Genomic DNA, 17,365 nt, shown 5'->3' with positions numbered 1-17,365 from the left:
CATCGGACCATTTAAGCTGATCTTCACCCTGATAATTGTTTTCATTTACATTCAGTCGAATAAGTTTTAAATTTAACTCATGTGAATGCAAGATAGATACGCACTTGTAATCGGCCACATTGTGAACAGTAAAAAATCCTTTTACTGCAACAAGACCCAGCACAGTAAAAACATTCCACTTCTTATCCAATATTCTTACTCACAACCCAAATGGGACCCACAAAAGTAACGTTCCTTCCTTCCCCCGCTAGATCAGTTGTTACAGAATATAAATCCCAGCGACTCCACTCCGCCCCTCCAATTTTCCCCTCGTTTCTTACTCCGCAGGGAAAAATCCTCCGCTTCCCTCCAAAACGGTACGTTTCGTTGCTCCCAATCTCAGATCTGAATCGCCCTTCTCCTCTGCTCGTATCATATTTTAATTTTGGGTTTCAATTTTTTTAGATTTTTGTAAAAATTTGAATTTGTTTGCAGTAAATCAAATTCAAAGATCAAATAAGCTTCGCCGGGATCGAATTCACCCATGAATGCTCGAAGGTTAGCTCGGTTCCGATTCCGATACGAATCCGATTCATTTGGTCTTTTCAAGTTTTTGTTTTTTGTTTTCTAGAACGTTCTGAAGCAAATTTACCTGATTGTGTTACGTAAATAGTAAAATTGTACTTAGATCTGTGTATGTAGTGTGGTTTTCGCTATGCGATTTTGATGTTTGGTGTGTGTGCTAATTACTAACTGAGTGATAAACGTTGAGAATTTCGTGAACTCGAAAACCCGTTTTGGAATTGGGTCTGCGATCATTTTTGGGTTAATTTTCGGGTTCAGTCAGTGTTTCTGTTGAGTTATGTTTAAGCTGTTTTGGACTGATTCGAGTACGAGTTGCTTTCGGTTGTACAAAGTAAAACGAGATTTGTATTCCAGTAAGCTTTCATTCGGCATGGAGTTGCCTGTTTGGGATGTCTTAACAATAATTTGATGAGAAAAGGGTTTGATTGATTGGATACTGCAACCTCTTTGATTACTGGTGCTTGTTACAGATGCTTTTGTTATTTTTTCACCCGAAAAAAGGATTCTGTTAAATTTTGTGGAGCTTTCCCATGTTACATTTGTAGGAAACATCTCTTGTGAATGTGGCATGTTTCGTTTACATTAAAATGAACTTATCTCTTTATGTTTAGGGACTTCCATGGCAACAAAGTTGCTCTTTTTGATGGCATTGAGGAGGGCGGCATCAGGTCCTCAGCTTCCTACTCACATGAAATTGATGAACATGATAACGAAAGGGCAGTGGACGGATTGCAAGATAGAGTCAATTTGCTGAAGAGAGTAAGCTCTGCTCTCCTTACCCCTCATTCCCTTGTCTTTCAATGACTGGAAACTTTGAAAGTTGTAATGCAAGTCTTACTGTTCCGGTTTGTTTACTACCTTTGATATACATGGTTTTTAAGTTAATATTTTGTGTTGTTGTCTAGTCAGTGCATGATTTCGTCAAATTTTTTTATACCTCGAGGGGGAAGATTGTAGCATTTGTAGTATGATTATGTGTTGAAATCTTGCATAACGTCTTGATCCCACCTTTGCTTTATTGGGAACAAATAAAGCAACTATGAAATCCTTCCATTAGGAATACGGATTTGTATGATTCTTTGGCTTTTCTTTTAACAAAGTTACTAAACATTTATAAGCTAGATTTGACAAAATATTATCTTATAGCAATTGATGTCAGTATTTTTATAGCTTCATAGGTTTTAATATATCCCCGCCAAATACTTATCCATTTCTCTCAAACAGTTGTCAGGTGATATACATGAGGAGGTGGAGACTCATAATCACATGTTAGACAGAATGGTATGTATGCTGCTGCTAGCCCAATTATTATTACAGCGTTCTCTACCATAGAATTTAATTTACATTTGTTTTGGTCGGACAATGGTACAAGTTGTTTTAATAACGTGCATTGTCTAATTCAGGGAAATGATATGGATTCATCGAGGGGGGTGCTATCTGGTACAATGGACAAGTTTAAGATGGTACGTACTCCTTTCCAAATTTATCCTTTTCCTTCTGAGATTAGAGGGTTCTTTCCCTCATTCATCCTTCTCAGGGTCCCTTTCTGATTACTGATGTCCTGACGGGTTTCGTTTTGTTCAGGTTTTTGAGACCAAGTCAAGCCAGAGAATGTTTACACTAGTCGCATCATTTGTGGTCATTTTTCTAGTCATATACTATCTCACTAGGTAATTAATCCATGATGGATTTGGTACAGCCGCTAGTTTTAAGCTGAATATGGGAGATGCTTGCTCTTAGCCGTGATCCGATGTTTAAATTCTGCTTGTAAAGATATTCTCGTATGTTTGTATAAAGATTATCGATCTTCTAATTATGTTTAGCTGCAGAGCTAATTAAGTGCATAAATCTTTGTTCCGGCGAGTCTGTTTCAATCAGTTGCTGTGTCCTTCAAGCTCCACCTAGGTTGAACAGTTGTACGGTCTTTGAGTCGAGTAATATTGCGGCTAGTTCTTTCAAAGACAAGATTTGAACAAGCTGTCGCCGTTGTCGACTCGCAGAACAATAAGAGAACCACTAATGTTGACGACGGCGATCAGCCTCTTACGATTTCATTTTCGCATCCTCTCGTCAAACCTCTTTTAGTTAACTCTGTTTTCTTTTATTTGACTTCTAAACGTCCTGAATTTAAGAACAAAATGGGGGCTTAAAATCCTTAAAATCCTCTCATCGAATATTCAAATGCACTTGATTGACTTCCCTTTGTTTGTACAATGACAGGTTTACATGCAAGAAGTTAACTCGCGGGAAAAATTTAACCTTGCCGTAAAGTAATTTAGAACCTTAAAATGCAATTTACAAGTGTTCAAAAGATATTGGGTTTGGACCGTTAGGTGAGTTAATAAGAGTAGGCTTGGCTTTGGCTGAGCCGAATCCGAATCACTATTACCGTAAATTTGTAAGCAAATTCAAAATACAATTACAGTAAGGGAAGGTTATTGGCAGTCCAAAATTCTCATTTTACACTTCTTATAAGTGTATTTTTCTTTCTAAATATAGAAAGTTTGGAGTGTAGAATGAGAATTTTGAAGTGTCAATAACAATTCAATTACCGTAAATCAAAGCAATTTAGAAAAACGCATTCTGAGAAGATATTCCCTGGGCTGCAGGCTGAACAGCCTTCTTTAGCACGATATGTGTTGATCTTGTGGTTGTTGTTGAAGAAAGAGCGGGTCAAAGCAGCTCCATAGTCATCATGAAATTGTTCACTGCATGTAGTCCCATGGCGGCCATGGCCTGCATGCAGAAAATTCTTCAAATATTAGTTCTTTGGTCAAGTCAGGTTTCTCTTACACACACACACACACACACACACACACACACACACACACACATATATATATATATTAATACGTTTAGCCGATTATGTACGTATAATATTTTGTTATATAGTTTAATATATATTCAGCCTACATTCCCCTACGGTTTTTAATTTGTGTGTCCATTATATATCAAGAATATAAACAGTACTGCAGTCTGCAGATATATCACAAATTAATCCTTACTGCAGTCTGCGGTCTGCAGATATACATATACCCAAATGCAAGAAAATATTATTGCAACATTTACTTCTGCACCAAATGTCTTAGCTAAGTTCGACTCTCATCTCTATGTACGTGTGGGCACTATCATTTGTATGAAATAAAGGATCTTTCATTCTTGGTTTTACTATTCCTTTATAAGTGAGTAAATTAGTACTTCTGCTGATTGTTTTATCATGTAATGAAAAGTTAGAAGCTGCATCGTTGTAGGCTAACCTTGGAAAATGTTCCCCAAGCCCCACAAAATATGCCACTCGTTTTCCCAAATGATCAAAAAAGTGGAGATATTACAGACAATCTAAAAGAGTGCCAAATTTATTAGAGGAGAGTGACAGCTACAACTTAAGAGTGAAAATTAATTTGTTACTGTATAGGTATACAGAGTGACACTAAAATCGAGTTGAAAACCTTAGACACTTAATTATTCAGACTTTTGTATCACATTACAAGAAAATATATTTTTCCCCAAGAATTTGCGGTATGAAACAAATTTTCTCGGCACAAAGCTTATGTGTGCAACCTAAAATTCATATATCAATTCATATACGGTCGACAATCCTAACTCCAGATTCCAAATCTCTCTAATGTAACCAAAAATGAATATATAGTTTAATCTAAAATCTCAGAGCTCACCTGAAATGTGAATGGCAAGTTGGGGTTGAACAATCGAGGTACAATGACCAATGGTATGCGATGATTTAGACGTACACAGGACCATTTGGCACAGATCATATGGCACAAGAAAAACTTCATGTAGAGCACTTGAAAGTGAATCAAGCAAGCTTCCCCAGTTAGTGTCTGTACCTATTCATTTTCTTGGAAAAAAAAGCAATTAAACATAACTGACATATAGGTTAGTGAAGCAAGAATTCAAGCAAATTAATTATGTAATGCTGGATAATTAGAAATTTCAATCATACAATATGATATAAGTACAGCAGCACAAATTTGTAAGCAAAACTTGGGCTAGCTAGCTAGGTGAAAAATAAAAGGGGGGATAATTGAGAAACAGACACAATGGAAGGAAGAAGAAGACATATACATTATAAGAAAACTTCTCACAGAAACCTACCCAAAATTAGGGCTAGGTGTGTTTATGGATGAAGCAAAATACATTTTTTTTTTTTTACTATATCTGGGTATAATTGCTCCTTCTTCCTGCCTTTAAATCCTGCCGGCCATTAGAAAATTGCCAAGAAAATTTGGGATGTTGGCATATTCTAAAAACTTCTCACCTTTTCTCCATGAAAAAAAAAAAACAGAAAACATGGAAGAATGTACAGATAAATCCATAATTGCGCTCACAACCAAAAAGTAGTGTACAAATTAATTAATAAAAATGTATAATTTATAATCTCTCAAATGTTTGATAAAAATAACATATATACTTAGGGATCATGACCGAGTCGAAGCTCCAAATCCAATTCATCATCCGCTTCTTCACTGCCACCGTTAAACACTCTCTCCTTGTAATCATCTGATGGCCGGCCCATTCCCAAGCTCGAACTACTCCCTGATCTCCAATCCTGATGATCATCTCTTAGCAAATTCCGATGCCTCGGGAAATAATTTCTTGCACACAAGTCCTCATCACTAATATGATTTGCATGCGGGGGCCTTAACACCCCTGATGTATTAGGTGCAGGCACATATGTTCTATAGTTCATATGGTCATCCGGAGGAGCTATAAAATAATGTGGCGGGTAGCTTTGAATTGCATGGTATACCGCTGCCCTCGGATGACTCTGATCTTCTACTGCCTTGCTAGTCGACGAAGCCAAATTAGTAGGATCCGAACTAGGTCTGGTCTTGGCTCTCTCTCTCCGGTGAATATTCATGTGTCCTCCCAAGGCCTGTGCCGTTGTGAAACCTCTCTTGCAAAACACACACTCGTAAGACCGCCCTGTGCCCATGTCATCGTTCACATCCCGTCGGTGTTCAGCTTCTTCATCAGTACTAGAGGTCTTCGAATCTTGATGATCCGGATGGTTGGATTCCATACTAAAAAAAAACCTTCAAGTTTTGGTTTTCTTGGATATATATGATGGTAATATGGATATCGGAAATTAGGGTTTGTAATTATAGAGAGGAGGTGTTGGTGAAGGGGGCGAGAGGAAACAAGCACAAGGCATAGGTATTGTCATGAGAGGGTTGGGAACTTTGGACTGAAGGTGTTGTTGGGGAAAAATCTTAAAACTTTGCGCAGAGTACTTTCTGTTAAGCCGGCGGAAACTGGATTCTTCTTGTTTACTGCTAATTGAACACGCGTTTTCTTAATTATTTAATATTATTTCCTTATTCTATTTGTCTTTAATTTGGGAGGGTCTTTCTTTGTCATATCTCTATTGTAGGTGTGATTGTCACACAGTCATCACTTAATGTTTGCTTTTTTTACTTGAAAGAAATTATTGCATGTGCAGTTCTCAAGTGACTTACACTTAAAAGTTATGTTGTTAAAAGGGTGAATTAAAAGGCACATAAGTATGTGTTATTTTTGCGTGTCAAAATGAAATTATTGTATAACTTTTAAGAAAATATTGGTAAAATCAATATAAAATTTTTTAATGAAAAAAAAATTAATATAATCTTTGGTAATAGTTTGAAATGACTCTTCTATCCTTAATGATTTGATAGAGACTTGAAAGTTGAAATCATAAACTGCGGTGCGGTTTCTATTATGCAGTTACTTAGATTCAGACTATCTGTAGAGTCAAATTAGTATTATATATTGGGTTTTAGTACGATGATTGTGGAATTGTAATATAAATAAATTGAGTGAAATTTGGAGTTCTAGTACATTAATCAAGATTTTGAATTTTAATACTTTTTATGCATTTAGGTTTCAGGAATTGGTAAATTTGGGATTAACAAAGTTAGTTAAGTTGTGGTTGATTACTTTTGAAATTTAGAATGTGAAATAAAGGTTTAGAGTTTCAGAATGACCAGTAATCAGGATCCAATGTGGTTTGAGTTTTTGGGCTTTTAAATGTTTTTTCTTTTGAGTTGTGGTGAAACTCTTGTGTCTAGTGGTTGACATGTCACATGCAAGTTGAATAAGAAAATAATATAATGAAATAAGATGACAAGGAAGGTGATAAATTAGTCATTACATGTATATTATTTAGGGTTTTTTAGATATTGGTCCGTGTAATTACTACGGGTTAACTCAGTGATTTGGCTCACACGACGTTATGGATGCAAATTTCTTCCTCCTTGATCTTGGACAAAATTGCACCTACCAAACAAATAACACCTTAGGTTAAGGCCAAGAGCCTCACGTGCCCACGATGAAATGAGGGGGGATGGGCTTTGGCCGAAGAACCTCCGATGCCAAAGTTAGAATTTAGAGAGAAAAGTGTTTGAGAGTTTTGGAAAATTTTAGCAAGAGTGTGGACTTAGCTTTTTAGAGAAAATAGGGTCATATATATAGGGAATGGAGGTGGCTGGCCCTTAGAGGTTTTTTGTGTGAAAATGGGTGATTTAATTGGTGATTAATGGATTAATTAGGAATTAATCCATTAATTAGCCAATTAATCTCCATTTATATGGAATAATTTGTAGGTTATGAAGTAATTACTTAAGATGAGGATGGATGAGATAATTTGGAATTTGTTACCTATTTTGGACACTCTTGGCTTGATTAAAGAATGATTGTCCACTCCTCGTGTGTAAGACAACCAGTGTGTCTCAAGGGTAACTTTGTCATTTTAACCAAAAATTCACGTGTCGCTTTGTGATTATTTTTGGCTCCACAGAGATGTCTTGAGTTTAATTATTTGGTGATGTTAAATCACATGATGGTGGTTTGAGGAAGCTGAAATGTCCCTATGAGTTGCACCTGAATGGGTAGATTGTTGTGCCGAAACCATCAATTGGTCCCTTTTTTTACAAAAGAAACCTTTTTTTTAACAAACGATATTATTTACACTATGGGAGAAAGGTGGGCTTAGCCTCACAATGGGCTAGCACAACTTATGCCACAATGTCCTAATTATGTTAAATCATTTTAATTATCCGCCCAATTATGGCAACTAAATGCCCTATTATAACTCAACTATTCCCTCATGATTTTCTCGTTTTATTTATACTTGTCTAACTTCCATTTCCACTCAAAACCCCCAAAATATTAACCACCTACCAATATAAAACATTAAACTAATTTACACATTCGATAATAAAACATCAATTATTATGGTTTAGTGACCCTTGGAGTTACAATATGGTACGTAGTAAAACTATATTTTCAAAGGGAATTGTTATTAGCACTCCAAAAGTCTCATTTGACATTCCAAACTTTTTTTATAATTAGAAAGAAAGTTGCACTTGTAAGGAGTGTAGATTGAGATTTTTGGAATGTTAATAACAGTTCCCTTTCAAAATAGAAACAAACCCTTTTAGATTAAAGCACCAGATGATCATATATACACATATAACTTAGAAACTTTTAGTTCAAAAGTAAAGCGTATTTCAATACGTGGTTTAACCATTAGAAACCAATTAAGATGTAGTCAAGTTTGAACAATCCCACAAATTAAATGATGACATGCAGATACGAAAACAAATTAAAATAATAATTGAAAACAGTTTTTCATGCTGAACTGATCGACGTTACTCATCGCATTCGTGAGGAAAGCTGTAGGAAACTTCCTCCACATGATATATATATATATATATATATATATATATATATATATATAATAAGCAACGAACAGTGCATTTTTGGAGCTTACAGTTGTATATAAGCATATACTGATTACACCATATAGTTGTGTAAATCAATTACAAAACATACATCAGTTTTGTGTCATCACAATCAACATCTTGCCCTAATTTCAGTAGCTCATGCTTCTGGTTTTAATTTGTATATTATTGTTCAAAGTGATAAGAAAAACTCTGAGCACGACTGGATTTAACAGGTACATATTTCTATATACATGTTTCTTTCGGCGAATTGTTTTGCAACATAAAATGTTTATAATATGAAATTGTTAATATTGGTTCGTTCATCATGACTCATGGTGATATCATACGTACGTGGTATGTTAAACATAACTCTCCATTGCGCCTATATATATATTATATTGTATAACATCATGTGTATATAATATGTATAAGAATGCAGGCCAAAATGTAATAATTTAGTGTAGCAGGTTACTGGCATTAGGTATATGTCGTCTGCAAATTAGCACAAGAGGTTTACATGAAAAATGACTGGACTGCATTAAGTCCACAAATTATTAGTTAATAATAATTAATCTTCTGCAATTATATATTTTTCTTGAAAAAAATGAAATTCATTCTATATGCGTGAATGAACATGTGGTGTCACTATATAATATACGTGGACAAAAACATCTTAATATTCAGTCCACGCTTTTACTATGAATCCGTCATACAAGTTCTACCTTGTTATCCTACTATTGAATATGTACGAAAACAACCGAAGAACACACTATTTTTTAGGGAGTTTTGATAAAAAATTCGCGGTACTGTTCACTTTAATGAAAAATCACATTTTTATACTAAAAAGTCAAACCTGATACTAATCATTTTACTCTTTATTTTTTCCTTATCGTTAAAACTCAAAGTTTTCAAGTTCTTTTCATTAGTTTTCCTTATTTTTTTTAGTATAGTGTTTGGCTGCTAAAAAAAAAAAGCAGGAAGTACTCCTGAAATGAACAATGCCTCATTTGGCACACCGCATAAAGCACCGGATAGTACTAATTATACGGAGTACGGTGTTTGGTGTCTGTTCGTATTAAATAGCCATCGGATTAAATAATCCGACCCACCTATTTTATCCTGTGAATACCTGCTTCCTTATACTCTCCAAAACCACGGGACAATTTAGTCGGGGCTCTCTCCCTCCCTCTGTTCTTCTTCTTCGTCTCCCCTCTCTCTTCTTCTTCCCAGCCGCTCTCTCTGCTTACAAAAACCAACCACACTCCCTCCATTTTCCCAATCAAAACTCCCCAAAATTCCAAGTAGCTTCCAAGAAACCAAAGAATCCCACAAATCCCAAAACCCAATTCCTCCGCCAGCCACCATGAACCACCACCACTAGCAAGTTCCATCCAACCACCCAGAATAAGACTCTTCTCTCCCTACATCTTCTTCTGGCTACCGCAGGATCTCCCTCCCTCTTCTCCGCCGTTGCATCTCTCTCTACTTCTTGCACCACAGACTCTTCGGTTCTCTCCCTGCATCTTCTTCTGGCTACTGTAGGAGTTCCCTCCCTCTTCTCCGCCGCTGCATCTCTCTCTGTTTCCTCCACCGCAGACTTTTCGGCGCTCCGTCTCAGATCACAACAAACAAAAAAACAAAGATTTGTCAATTTTTTTTCTTCCCTTTTCTTATCCATTCAGTACTAAACACAGTATAAATAATACGGTTATTAGTCCGATACCGCACCAAACGCCTGATTAATTTAGTCAGTACTATCCGATGACTATTTATCCTATCCGATAGAAATAGTCAATACAGTCCGAACTGCCAAACGAGACCTAGTGTCCAATTACAAAGGAATACGTGTCTAAACAATTAAAGAATTAAAACTTGAACCAACATCACTCCAAATGACCCGAAAAAAATATCAACAACCTGCAAAGAAGTAATCTCTCATAGATGTCCTCCCCACACAACCACCTTTATCTGACTTCCTCACATCAAAGCTCTTCTTCGACCTCCCAACACATTCTGAAATCCGGATTGAGCCTTAGAGGTCGAGCCTTGGTTCTTGGCCTAGTCATTTGGAATAGTGGTGTTTTTTTTTTTCTCATAGTTTCTAATTTCAATTATTTAGACTAGTGATTGGATTTTCAGAAAAAATTGCTGCTTTCTTTTAGTAGCTAAGCATTATTCTTTTATATTTGATTAATTCAAATTAATCACTGTATCATATCCTTTTCTGATGTGGGCGACAAAAAGGTGCATAGTTTAAAATAATGAGTAGACAAAACCTCAGTTCATGTTAATCTTTATCGTTGAATTTTGTCTTCAAGTAGAAGACGAAGGGTTTAAGAATTATTAAGAAGACGATTAAGACTAAGTCTGCAGGGAAATTTCTAAGAAGAAAAGATGGAATTACATACATTCATGGACAAGCAAGAAGATGATCATGAACATGAACAACAACAACAACGTGAGTAATGCTGCAACAAACCTCAATTCTCAATCAAAATCATTTGCATCTTTTAATTTGAGTTTTAATGACCTTTATGTTTGTTTGTTTGCCTTTAATTTGTTAGCTAATAAAAAAAGGGAATTTAATTAGTACTTCCTCTATCCGACCAAAATCGAACTCTAAATCTTCACAATACTCAATCTTTTTTCCTAAAGAAATTCATGAATTATTTTTTAAAACTTTTTCTAACAGTGTATCAATCACACTTTTTTTTTCTGCTCTTAGGATTACTTTAAAATTGAACATAAAAATACAGAGCCATGAATATTTACAAAAAATTTAGAACCAAAGTCGGCAGACGGACTCCCTTTCAACAATTGACCCACCGGCTTCCAGACCCATTGCATCAATAACATTAACATATAAATAAAGTTTTTGGAATTTTATTGAGTTTCTTGCTGAAGTTCGTGGTTTAGACCGAAATTGATGGATTCCTTGGCGTTTGCAGTTTGGAAACATTCTCAAATAGTCAAGCTTTCAAATGGGAATATCTTTCAAAGTTCAAACTAAATCTAAAGAGAAGAGATGAAAGCTATTTTGAGGAAGAAAAAAGAAAAAAGAAATGTTCCACAGTTAAACATCAACGGGTTGGTCTAGTAGAAAGCGAGCAAAAGTTTGGAGCCCTGAACTGAGTTCGAACTCCAACGGATACATTTTTTTAGGGTCAACAGATATGCTTCACCGTACCTGGAGACTGAAAATATGTTATTGTCTCATGCATTACCGAAGTTGCATGAATAATGAGATTAGTCTATCACGAATATATGGTGGGATACCTCCTATATTCAAATAATAATAATAATAATAATAATAAGATGGTACTTAACCTTAATTATTTGTAATTAACTAATTCATTGTTTTGCTGTGGATATGAAATGGTGTATGCTAGACGGTCAAGAAATTTTGAAACATATGAATACAACGAGAATATTTAACAAAATGTCAGATTAATTGCTTAGTGTGTCTAACACTCTAAGTAGTTTATAACTTATACATGAAGAACCAAAAGAAAGATGATTAGAACTAAATAGATGGACACTCTAATTACTCTTGTTTTTTCTCTTCTTCTTCCTTTTTCTTTTGGCTACAAAGATCTATTAATTCCCTCCTGATTGTAGCATAGTACTGTGAAGTGTTTTAGGATTAGTGTCAATAGATTTTTCAGTCTAATTGTATTTTTTTTTCTCCCAATATTAAAAGACATTTCGAATTTGAATCCCTTTTAGATAAAGGAAAAAAAAAGGAGAGCACTTGATTAGCCTAAAACAATCGTCCAAACAATATAATGTTTGTTATTATTTAATATTAACCCAATGTTGTGTTTTGGGGAGAATTGGAGAAAGGAAAAAAAGAATCCAAAAGATTGAAATATTCCTCATTTTATGGTGAGTTTGTATGAGAATGCAAGGACAAAGTTCTATATCCATGTGAGACCAAACCATGTAATAACTTATATTGAGTTGTGTTACTTCTCATATTGTCATATTAGTTTTATGGGGGAACACCAATATTTTTGGTATCAAAGAAGACTGACCCACGTGTGAAGCCCAATAGTCACACGTGCTTCAAGTCATCCAATTTGTGTTATCCACGTGTTAGACTTAAAAATTTGCCACACATGAGGGGCATGTGAGAATGTGAGAACAAATTCCCATATCGGTGAGTGGCCAAACCATACAAGAGCTTATAAAGAGTTCGACTACTCCTTATATTACCAATTGATTCTATGATGAAACCTCAACGTTCTTCAATTTGATTTGATTTCAATTTATTTCTCAGTTCGGTCCCCCCCCCCAACAAAAGACATAACCAATCTAGCATTCCTGACACATTGAAAAATCTCTCATCCTCAACCTTGTTCTCATTTTCGCTATATTAACCTATCTTAATTTTCTATTATGCTTCAATTTACTATATACATCGAGTTCCTTTGTCAAAGATTCAATATTCAATATCTAACTATAAGAAATCTCCATATCTTTAATAAGACTAGTACAAAATACAATGAAAACATTTGATGAAAAGGATTTTGATTTTGTTTTTGGTAAAAAGAAAAAGAAGTAAGAAATATAATGAATAGAGGAAGGAGGTGTATGTACCATTTGATTTGGGAGAAAGAATTAAGAGGGTGGGGATGGTGACGTGCGCCGACTAGCCTACTTTATCCCATGCCCTCATCTTTCACAAAATCAAGCACTTCGGCAGGTTCTGTCCTACTCACCCAGATGTCCATTTTTCTTGCCATTTTCTTCTCTACAAATTAAACTTTAATCTTCTCACCTCATTTCAAACTTCAAACTCCATCCAACTCCCCCAATGACCACCCTAGCTTTTATTTACCAATTTCCTTTTCACAAATATCCCGTTAACTGTTCATCTTTCTTTCCTGAAACAATATCTATTAATTTATTAAATAAAAATCTTGAATAGTAGTAGTATAGTGGAGATTTTGAGAGAGAGAGAGAGAGAGAGAGAGAGAGAGAGAGTGTGTGTGTGTGTGTGTATGTGTGTGTGTGTGTGGGGTGTCATTTATCTAGTTTTGGGTTGCATTGGGCAAATTATGAGGTTCCAAATAAGGAAGGCCATCATGCAACTGCGAGACTGGGGATTTATGGGGAACATGCAAAACATCAGAAGTCGGGAAATGCAAATCTTTGGACCCTGGTGAGAGTGATCTCCCGATTTCTCTGCAGCAGAGAGAGAGAGAGAGGGCAAAAAACGCAAAATTAACCACCACTTTGTTGCATCGAGTTGGACATTCGACAAGGCAACACATACGTGACATGCAAAAATATTGATTATTTTGCATTCATAATTATATCTTGCTCTAATTTGCATTAATTTGACATGCAATTGTGATATCTGTAATATTTGACGTACGTACGTAGGGGATCAAATCATGATGCAGATATTACATGTTAATGTTCCCTCCAGCTGCTGATAAGTCATTACAATATCCTGGCTATGTGCTGTAGCCATAAATGTTGTTCTTTCTTTTTTCTCATATATTTTCATGAAAATATTTTGAATCCAATGGAGTGCACGTACAGCTCTGATTTAAGCAGGAGCAAGTTTTATTCCGGTTGTAAATTGTAATATATAGTACTACTCGTTTGTAAATCCAATTTTCCTTTTTGTAAACTACAGATTTGTAAAAGATTAAAGCCAGGGAAAATAAAAATATTGGTGTTTAATTTCTGCTTCTTAAATTTGCGTAGCCTTAAAAAATCTTCATTCCCTTCAAGTAAAATTAGAACTGCTATTTTGACTATCTTACTGTTTATAAACTAATATTCTTTTACTTATAGTTATTGTAATTACTCGCAACTACGTAGTGTAGTAAGTAATGATTTGGTACTGAGGTGCTTTTATAAAAAGGGGTGTAAAAAAAAAATTGAGCTCAAAAAGGTGTTTGGTAAACACTTAAAAACAACTTATTTTCACAGTTTTTGGTGAAGAAAAAGTTGAAAACGTGAAGCAGCAAAAATGAGCTTATTCTCACAGCACATCAAAAGTGGTTTTTTTCTTCACAGCAATACCAAACCAGCCCTAAGTAATTAGATTTGAATCTTCTGCTTGGTTTAACTATGCTAGGCTTTTTCTTTGACCGAATTAACTTTGTTAGTTAGCTAATTAAACTGCTCAACATTGGAATAATTGAATAAAAAAGCAAAAGTACATACATGCAGATCTAATATTTTCAATATGTAAGTATTATTGATGAAGATTAATTACATATGTAGTTATATAACATTATATACAAACCGTACTACATATATGCACTTACTACATATATGCACTTAAAATACATGATCAAATTTGTGCTCATTTGCACAAGAAAGGATAGAGCAACAAAGATCAAATAACTAAGCTTGCAGGAACTTATAACTTTTAAATTTAATTATGAACAAAAGGCCCTCTTTCCATACAATTTTGCTTCCAGTTTTCCCATTTCCAAGAAAGTAAAGGAAGAAAAAAAAGAAAGAGAAAGAAGATGCTGGTTTGCATTTCCTAGAGAACAATCACAAGAGAGAATATCAACTATACAACCATCCCTTTTCTTTGCAACAATTAATGATATATCTCAAACAGTGTATCAATCCAATGCCGTTTTATGAGACCGCTCAGCTCTATTTGCACGATCACCCAAACAAGGACCAGCCAGTAACCCCACAATATACCACCACATGAAATCTCAGAACAAGAAAAAAAAATGAAAATTTCAAGATTAATTAGACTAAAGACATTTTGCAGGACTGAATTTGTACAGAAATTAAGCATGCCATGAAGTAGATTAGTAGCTTAAGTACTAAAGAAATTAACTGAGAAATAAAGACAAAAAAAGCAGAAATAGAAGGTTGCACAGACATATAATTTAATCATCGCAATAGATCTATTCTAAAAACTCCGCCTTCTCAAAGCATCTGATCTAATTTCATTGTAATTAGAGAAACCCCAAAAGTAGTGAAGAACATTGCACCTAAAGATGCCCAAGTCGAAGTTCCAGATCCACTTCCTCCTTGTGATCTTTGAGCAACCCTATGTCCAAATCCAAGTCCAACCCCAAGTCAACCCGAATTATAGTATTCTCTTTCTCCAGATCAATCTTGTTGAAGTACTCATCATCTCTTTGTGAAAAACCCTTAAATATGTGTCCAGCCTCATGATCAACACCACCTCCCATGCCTTTCTTGGGAATCAGATCAGGAAAGTGATTTTCCGGCCAGTAGTCGTATCTCGGTTTCTTATTTTCATCCATAGATGAAGCTGATGAAGGTGCAGAGACCCGAGTCCTCAGAGAAGGAGAAAACAAGGAATGACATGATGAAAGAGATGAGGATGATGAAGTAGCAAAATAAGAACTAGGGTTAGGGTTTTGTGGACATATTTCTGAAGAAAGGGTAGGAGGAAGGAGTCTCAGCCTAGCTCTGTCTCTTCTATGGACATTCATATGACCCCCAAGAGCTTGAGCAGACCTGAACTCTCTCTTGCAAAAGCTACATGCGAAGTTTCTTGTAGCCCATGAAATATCACATAAATTTTCTCCTTCAAAGAAGTTGATACAATTCATTGATCTTGATCTCTTCGGTATCTTGCCACAAGTACTCAAGTGATCCTTCAGTTCATCAAATGAAACATTAAAAAAATAAAAAATAAAACAAATTTATAATCATGTTACAATGAGTAAAATGAAAACCCCATTTTCAATTTCACAGCTTGAGAGAGAGAGAGAGAGAGAGAGAGAGAGAGAGAGAGAGAGACTCACTGAGCTGTTGGATCAGAGAACTAGTAGTTCGGATCGAGGAAAGCTAGCTGAGCTGAGACTGAAATAATGAAAACCCTATTTGATATGAAACTACTAAATAATAAAGGGCAAATGCTGATACTATATCTGGATATTACTTAGCAATGGAAGTGTACAGACTTAAAAGACACTGTTTTAACTTTTCGCTGATTCTAGGAGAGAGATGTCTAGCAAATGTGCCTTACTCTACAAATTTAATACATGATGCGAAGGTTTTGTGGTCAGTGGGAATAGGAGGAATATGGGAATATGTAAAAGTATATGACGTTTAAAAGCACACTACGTACTTGAAGGGTGTGTAATTATTTGTACAGGACTTGCAGTATATAATAGCATATATAGCTTGATGAAGTCCCTCAACACTTGCAGTATATAATAGCATATATAGCTTGATGAAGTCCCTCAACAGGATTTTGCATTAATCCCAATAATTGTGGTTGTATTATAGAAGAATCCCTTGAGGTTTGTATATTCATAGAGATTGAATTTGACGAAAGTTCTGAGCTTGAAGATCTCTGGCTCTATTTATAGGCAGTTGAAGGAGTAACCTCGATCATATTGGATCGTTGACCTGAAGCAAGAGTAGATTAGTCATTTGACGCTGATAATGACTGCAATTTGTGATTATTGGCCTTCTTTTGAGATTTACGGCGTATTGCACAATTGGCATGATGACATCATCATGTCTGGTGATGCATTCCTTGTTATTTAAGGAAGCAAGAGATTCCTGTGTCTGGTCGTCCATGTGAGATGTGGCAGATGCTCTTCAGGGAGGGTCGAGTCTGAGCCCTAGGACAACAGTGGAGTAGTGAGAGGTAGTCGTCCGAGTCCTAGGGAGATATCCTAGATTGGGTTTTGAAGCTGGTGGGCTGATATTGCATGACCTTGAGTAAATAAAAATAAGGGTTTTTATTACAAATAGTCCCTGAAATGGAACCATCTCATTAAGATGGTCATTGAAATTGAAAATCGATCAATGTAGTCCCTGAAAATGGGTGTCGCAATTCAATGCGGTCCTTCTGTCACAATTCCATTAAAAATTCTATTACGTGCTAATGTGTCACATAAGTGGGTCCCACAAGTCTAATAATACATTAGCATATGGATTAAAAATATTTAAATAATAAAAAATAATAATTTTATTTCAAAATTAAAAAATACTTTTTTTTTTCCCTTCCATTGTCTTCCTCGTGCAAGCTTGGCTGCCATGGCAGCCCTGCCCACTCCTAGCAGATCCCATGGGTGTGGAGGGTTTTGCCAAAATCTTATGCT

General features: G+C 35.5%; 3 protein-coding genes across 3 annotated transcripts; 1 reads left to right on the top strand and 2 right to left on the bottom strand.

Annotated features, from left to right (window-relative positions):
• Positions 1-260: 260 nt before the first annotated feature.
• Positions 261-2,380, top strand: LOC137726595 (bet1-like SNARE 1-1). Its single transcript, XM_068465531.1, has 6 exons — positions 261-356; positions 475-537; positions 1,176-1,323; positions 1,789-1,845; positions 1,968-2,027; positions 2,149-2,380. The coding sequence occupies exons 2-6, from the start codon at positions 524-526 to the stop codon at positions 2,236-2,238; spliced, it is 369 nt and encodes a 122-aa protein (XP_068321632.1). The 5' UTR covers positions 261-356; positions 475-523; the 3' UTR covers positions 2,239-2,380.
• A 2,613-nt stretch (positions 2,381-4,993) lies between these two features.
• LOC137724379 (transcriptional regulator SUPERMAN-like) lies at positions 4,994-5,765 on the bottom strand. The gene has a single exon (XM_068463124.1). It carries the CDS (start codon positions 5,603-5,605, stop codon positions 4,994-4,996), a length of 612 nt encoding a protein of 203 aa, XP_068319225.1. The 5' UTR covers positions 5,606-5,765.
• An 8,815-nt stretch (positions 5,766-14,580) lies between these two features.
• On the bottom strand, positions 14,581-16,312 carry LOC137721537 (transcriptional regulator SUPERMAN-like). Its single transcript, XM_068460634.1, has 2 exons — positions 16,055-16,312; positions 14,581-15,904 (listed from the first exon to the last, which is right to left on the bottom strand). Exon 2 carries the CDS (start codon positions 15,857-15,859, stop codon positions 15,269-15,271), a length of 591 nt encoding a protein of 196 aa, XP_068316735.1. The 5' UTR covers positions 15,860-15,904; positions 16,055-16,312; the 3' UTR covers positions 14,581-15,268.
• Between the last annotated feature and the right edge of the window lie 1,053 nt (positions 16,313-17,365).

The sequence above is a fragment of the Pyrus communis genome, chromosome 2 (assembly GCF_963583255.1).
Source record: "Pyrus communis chromosome 2, drPyrComm1.1, whole genome shotgun sequence".
NCBI classification, from domain to species: domain Eukaryota; kingdom Viridiplantae; phylum Streptophyta; class Magnoliopsida; order Rosales; family Rosaceae; genus Pyrus; species Pyrus communis.
The sequence above is the reverse complement of the archived record's forward strand: the minus strand, read 5'-3'. Positions and strand labels throughout refer to the sequence as shown.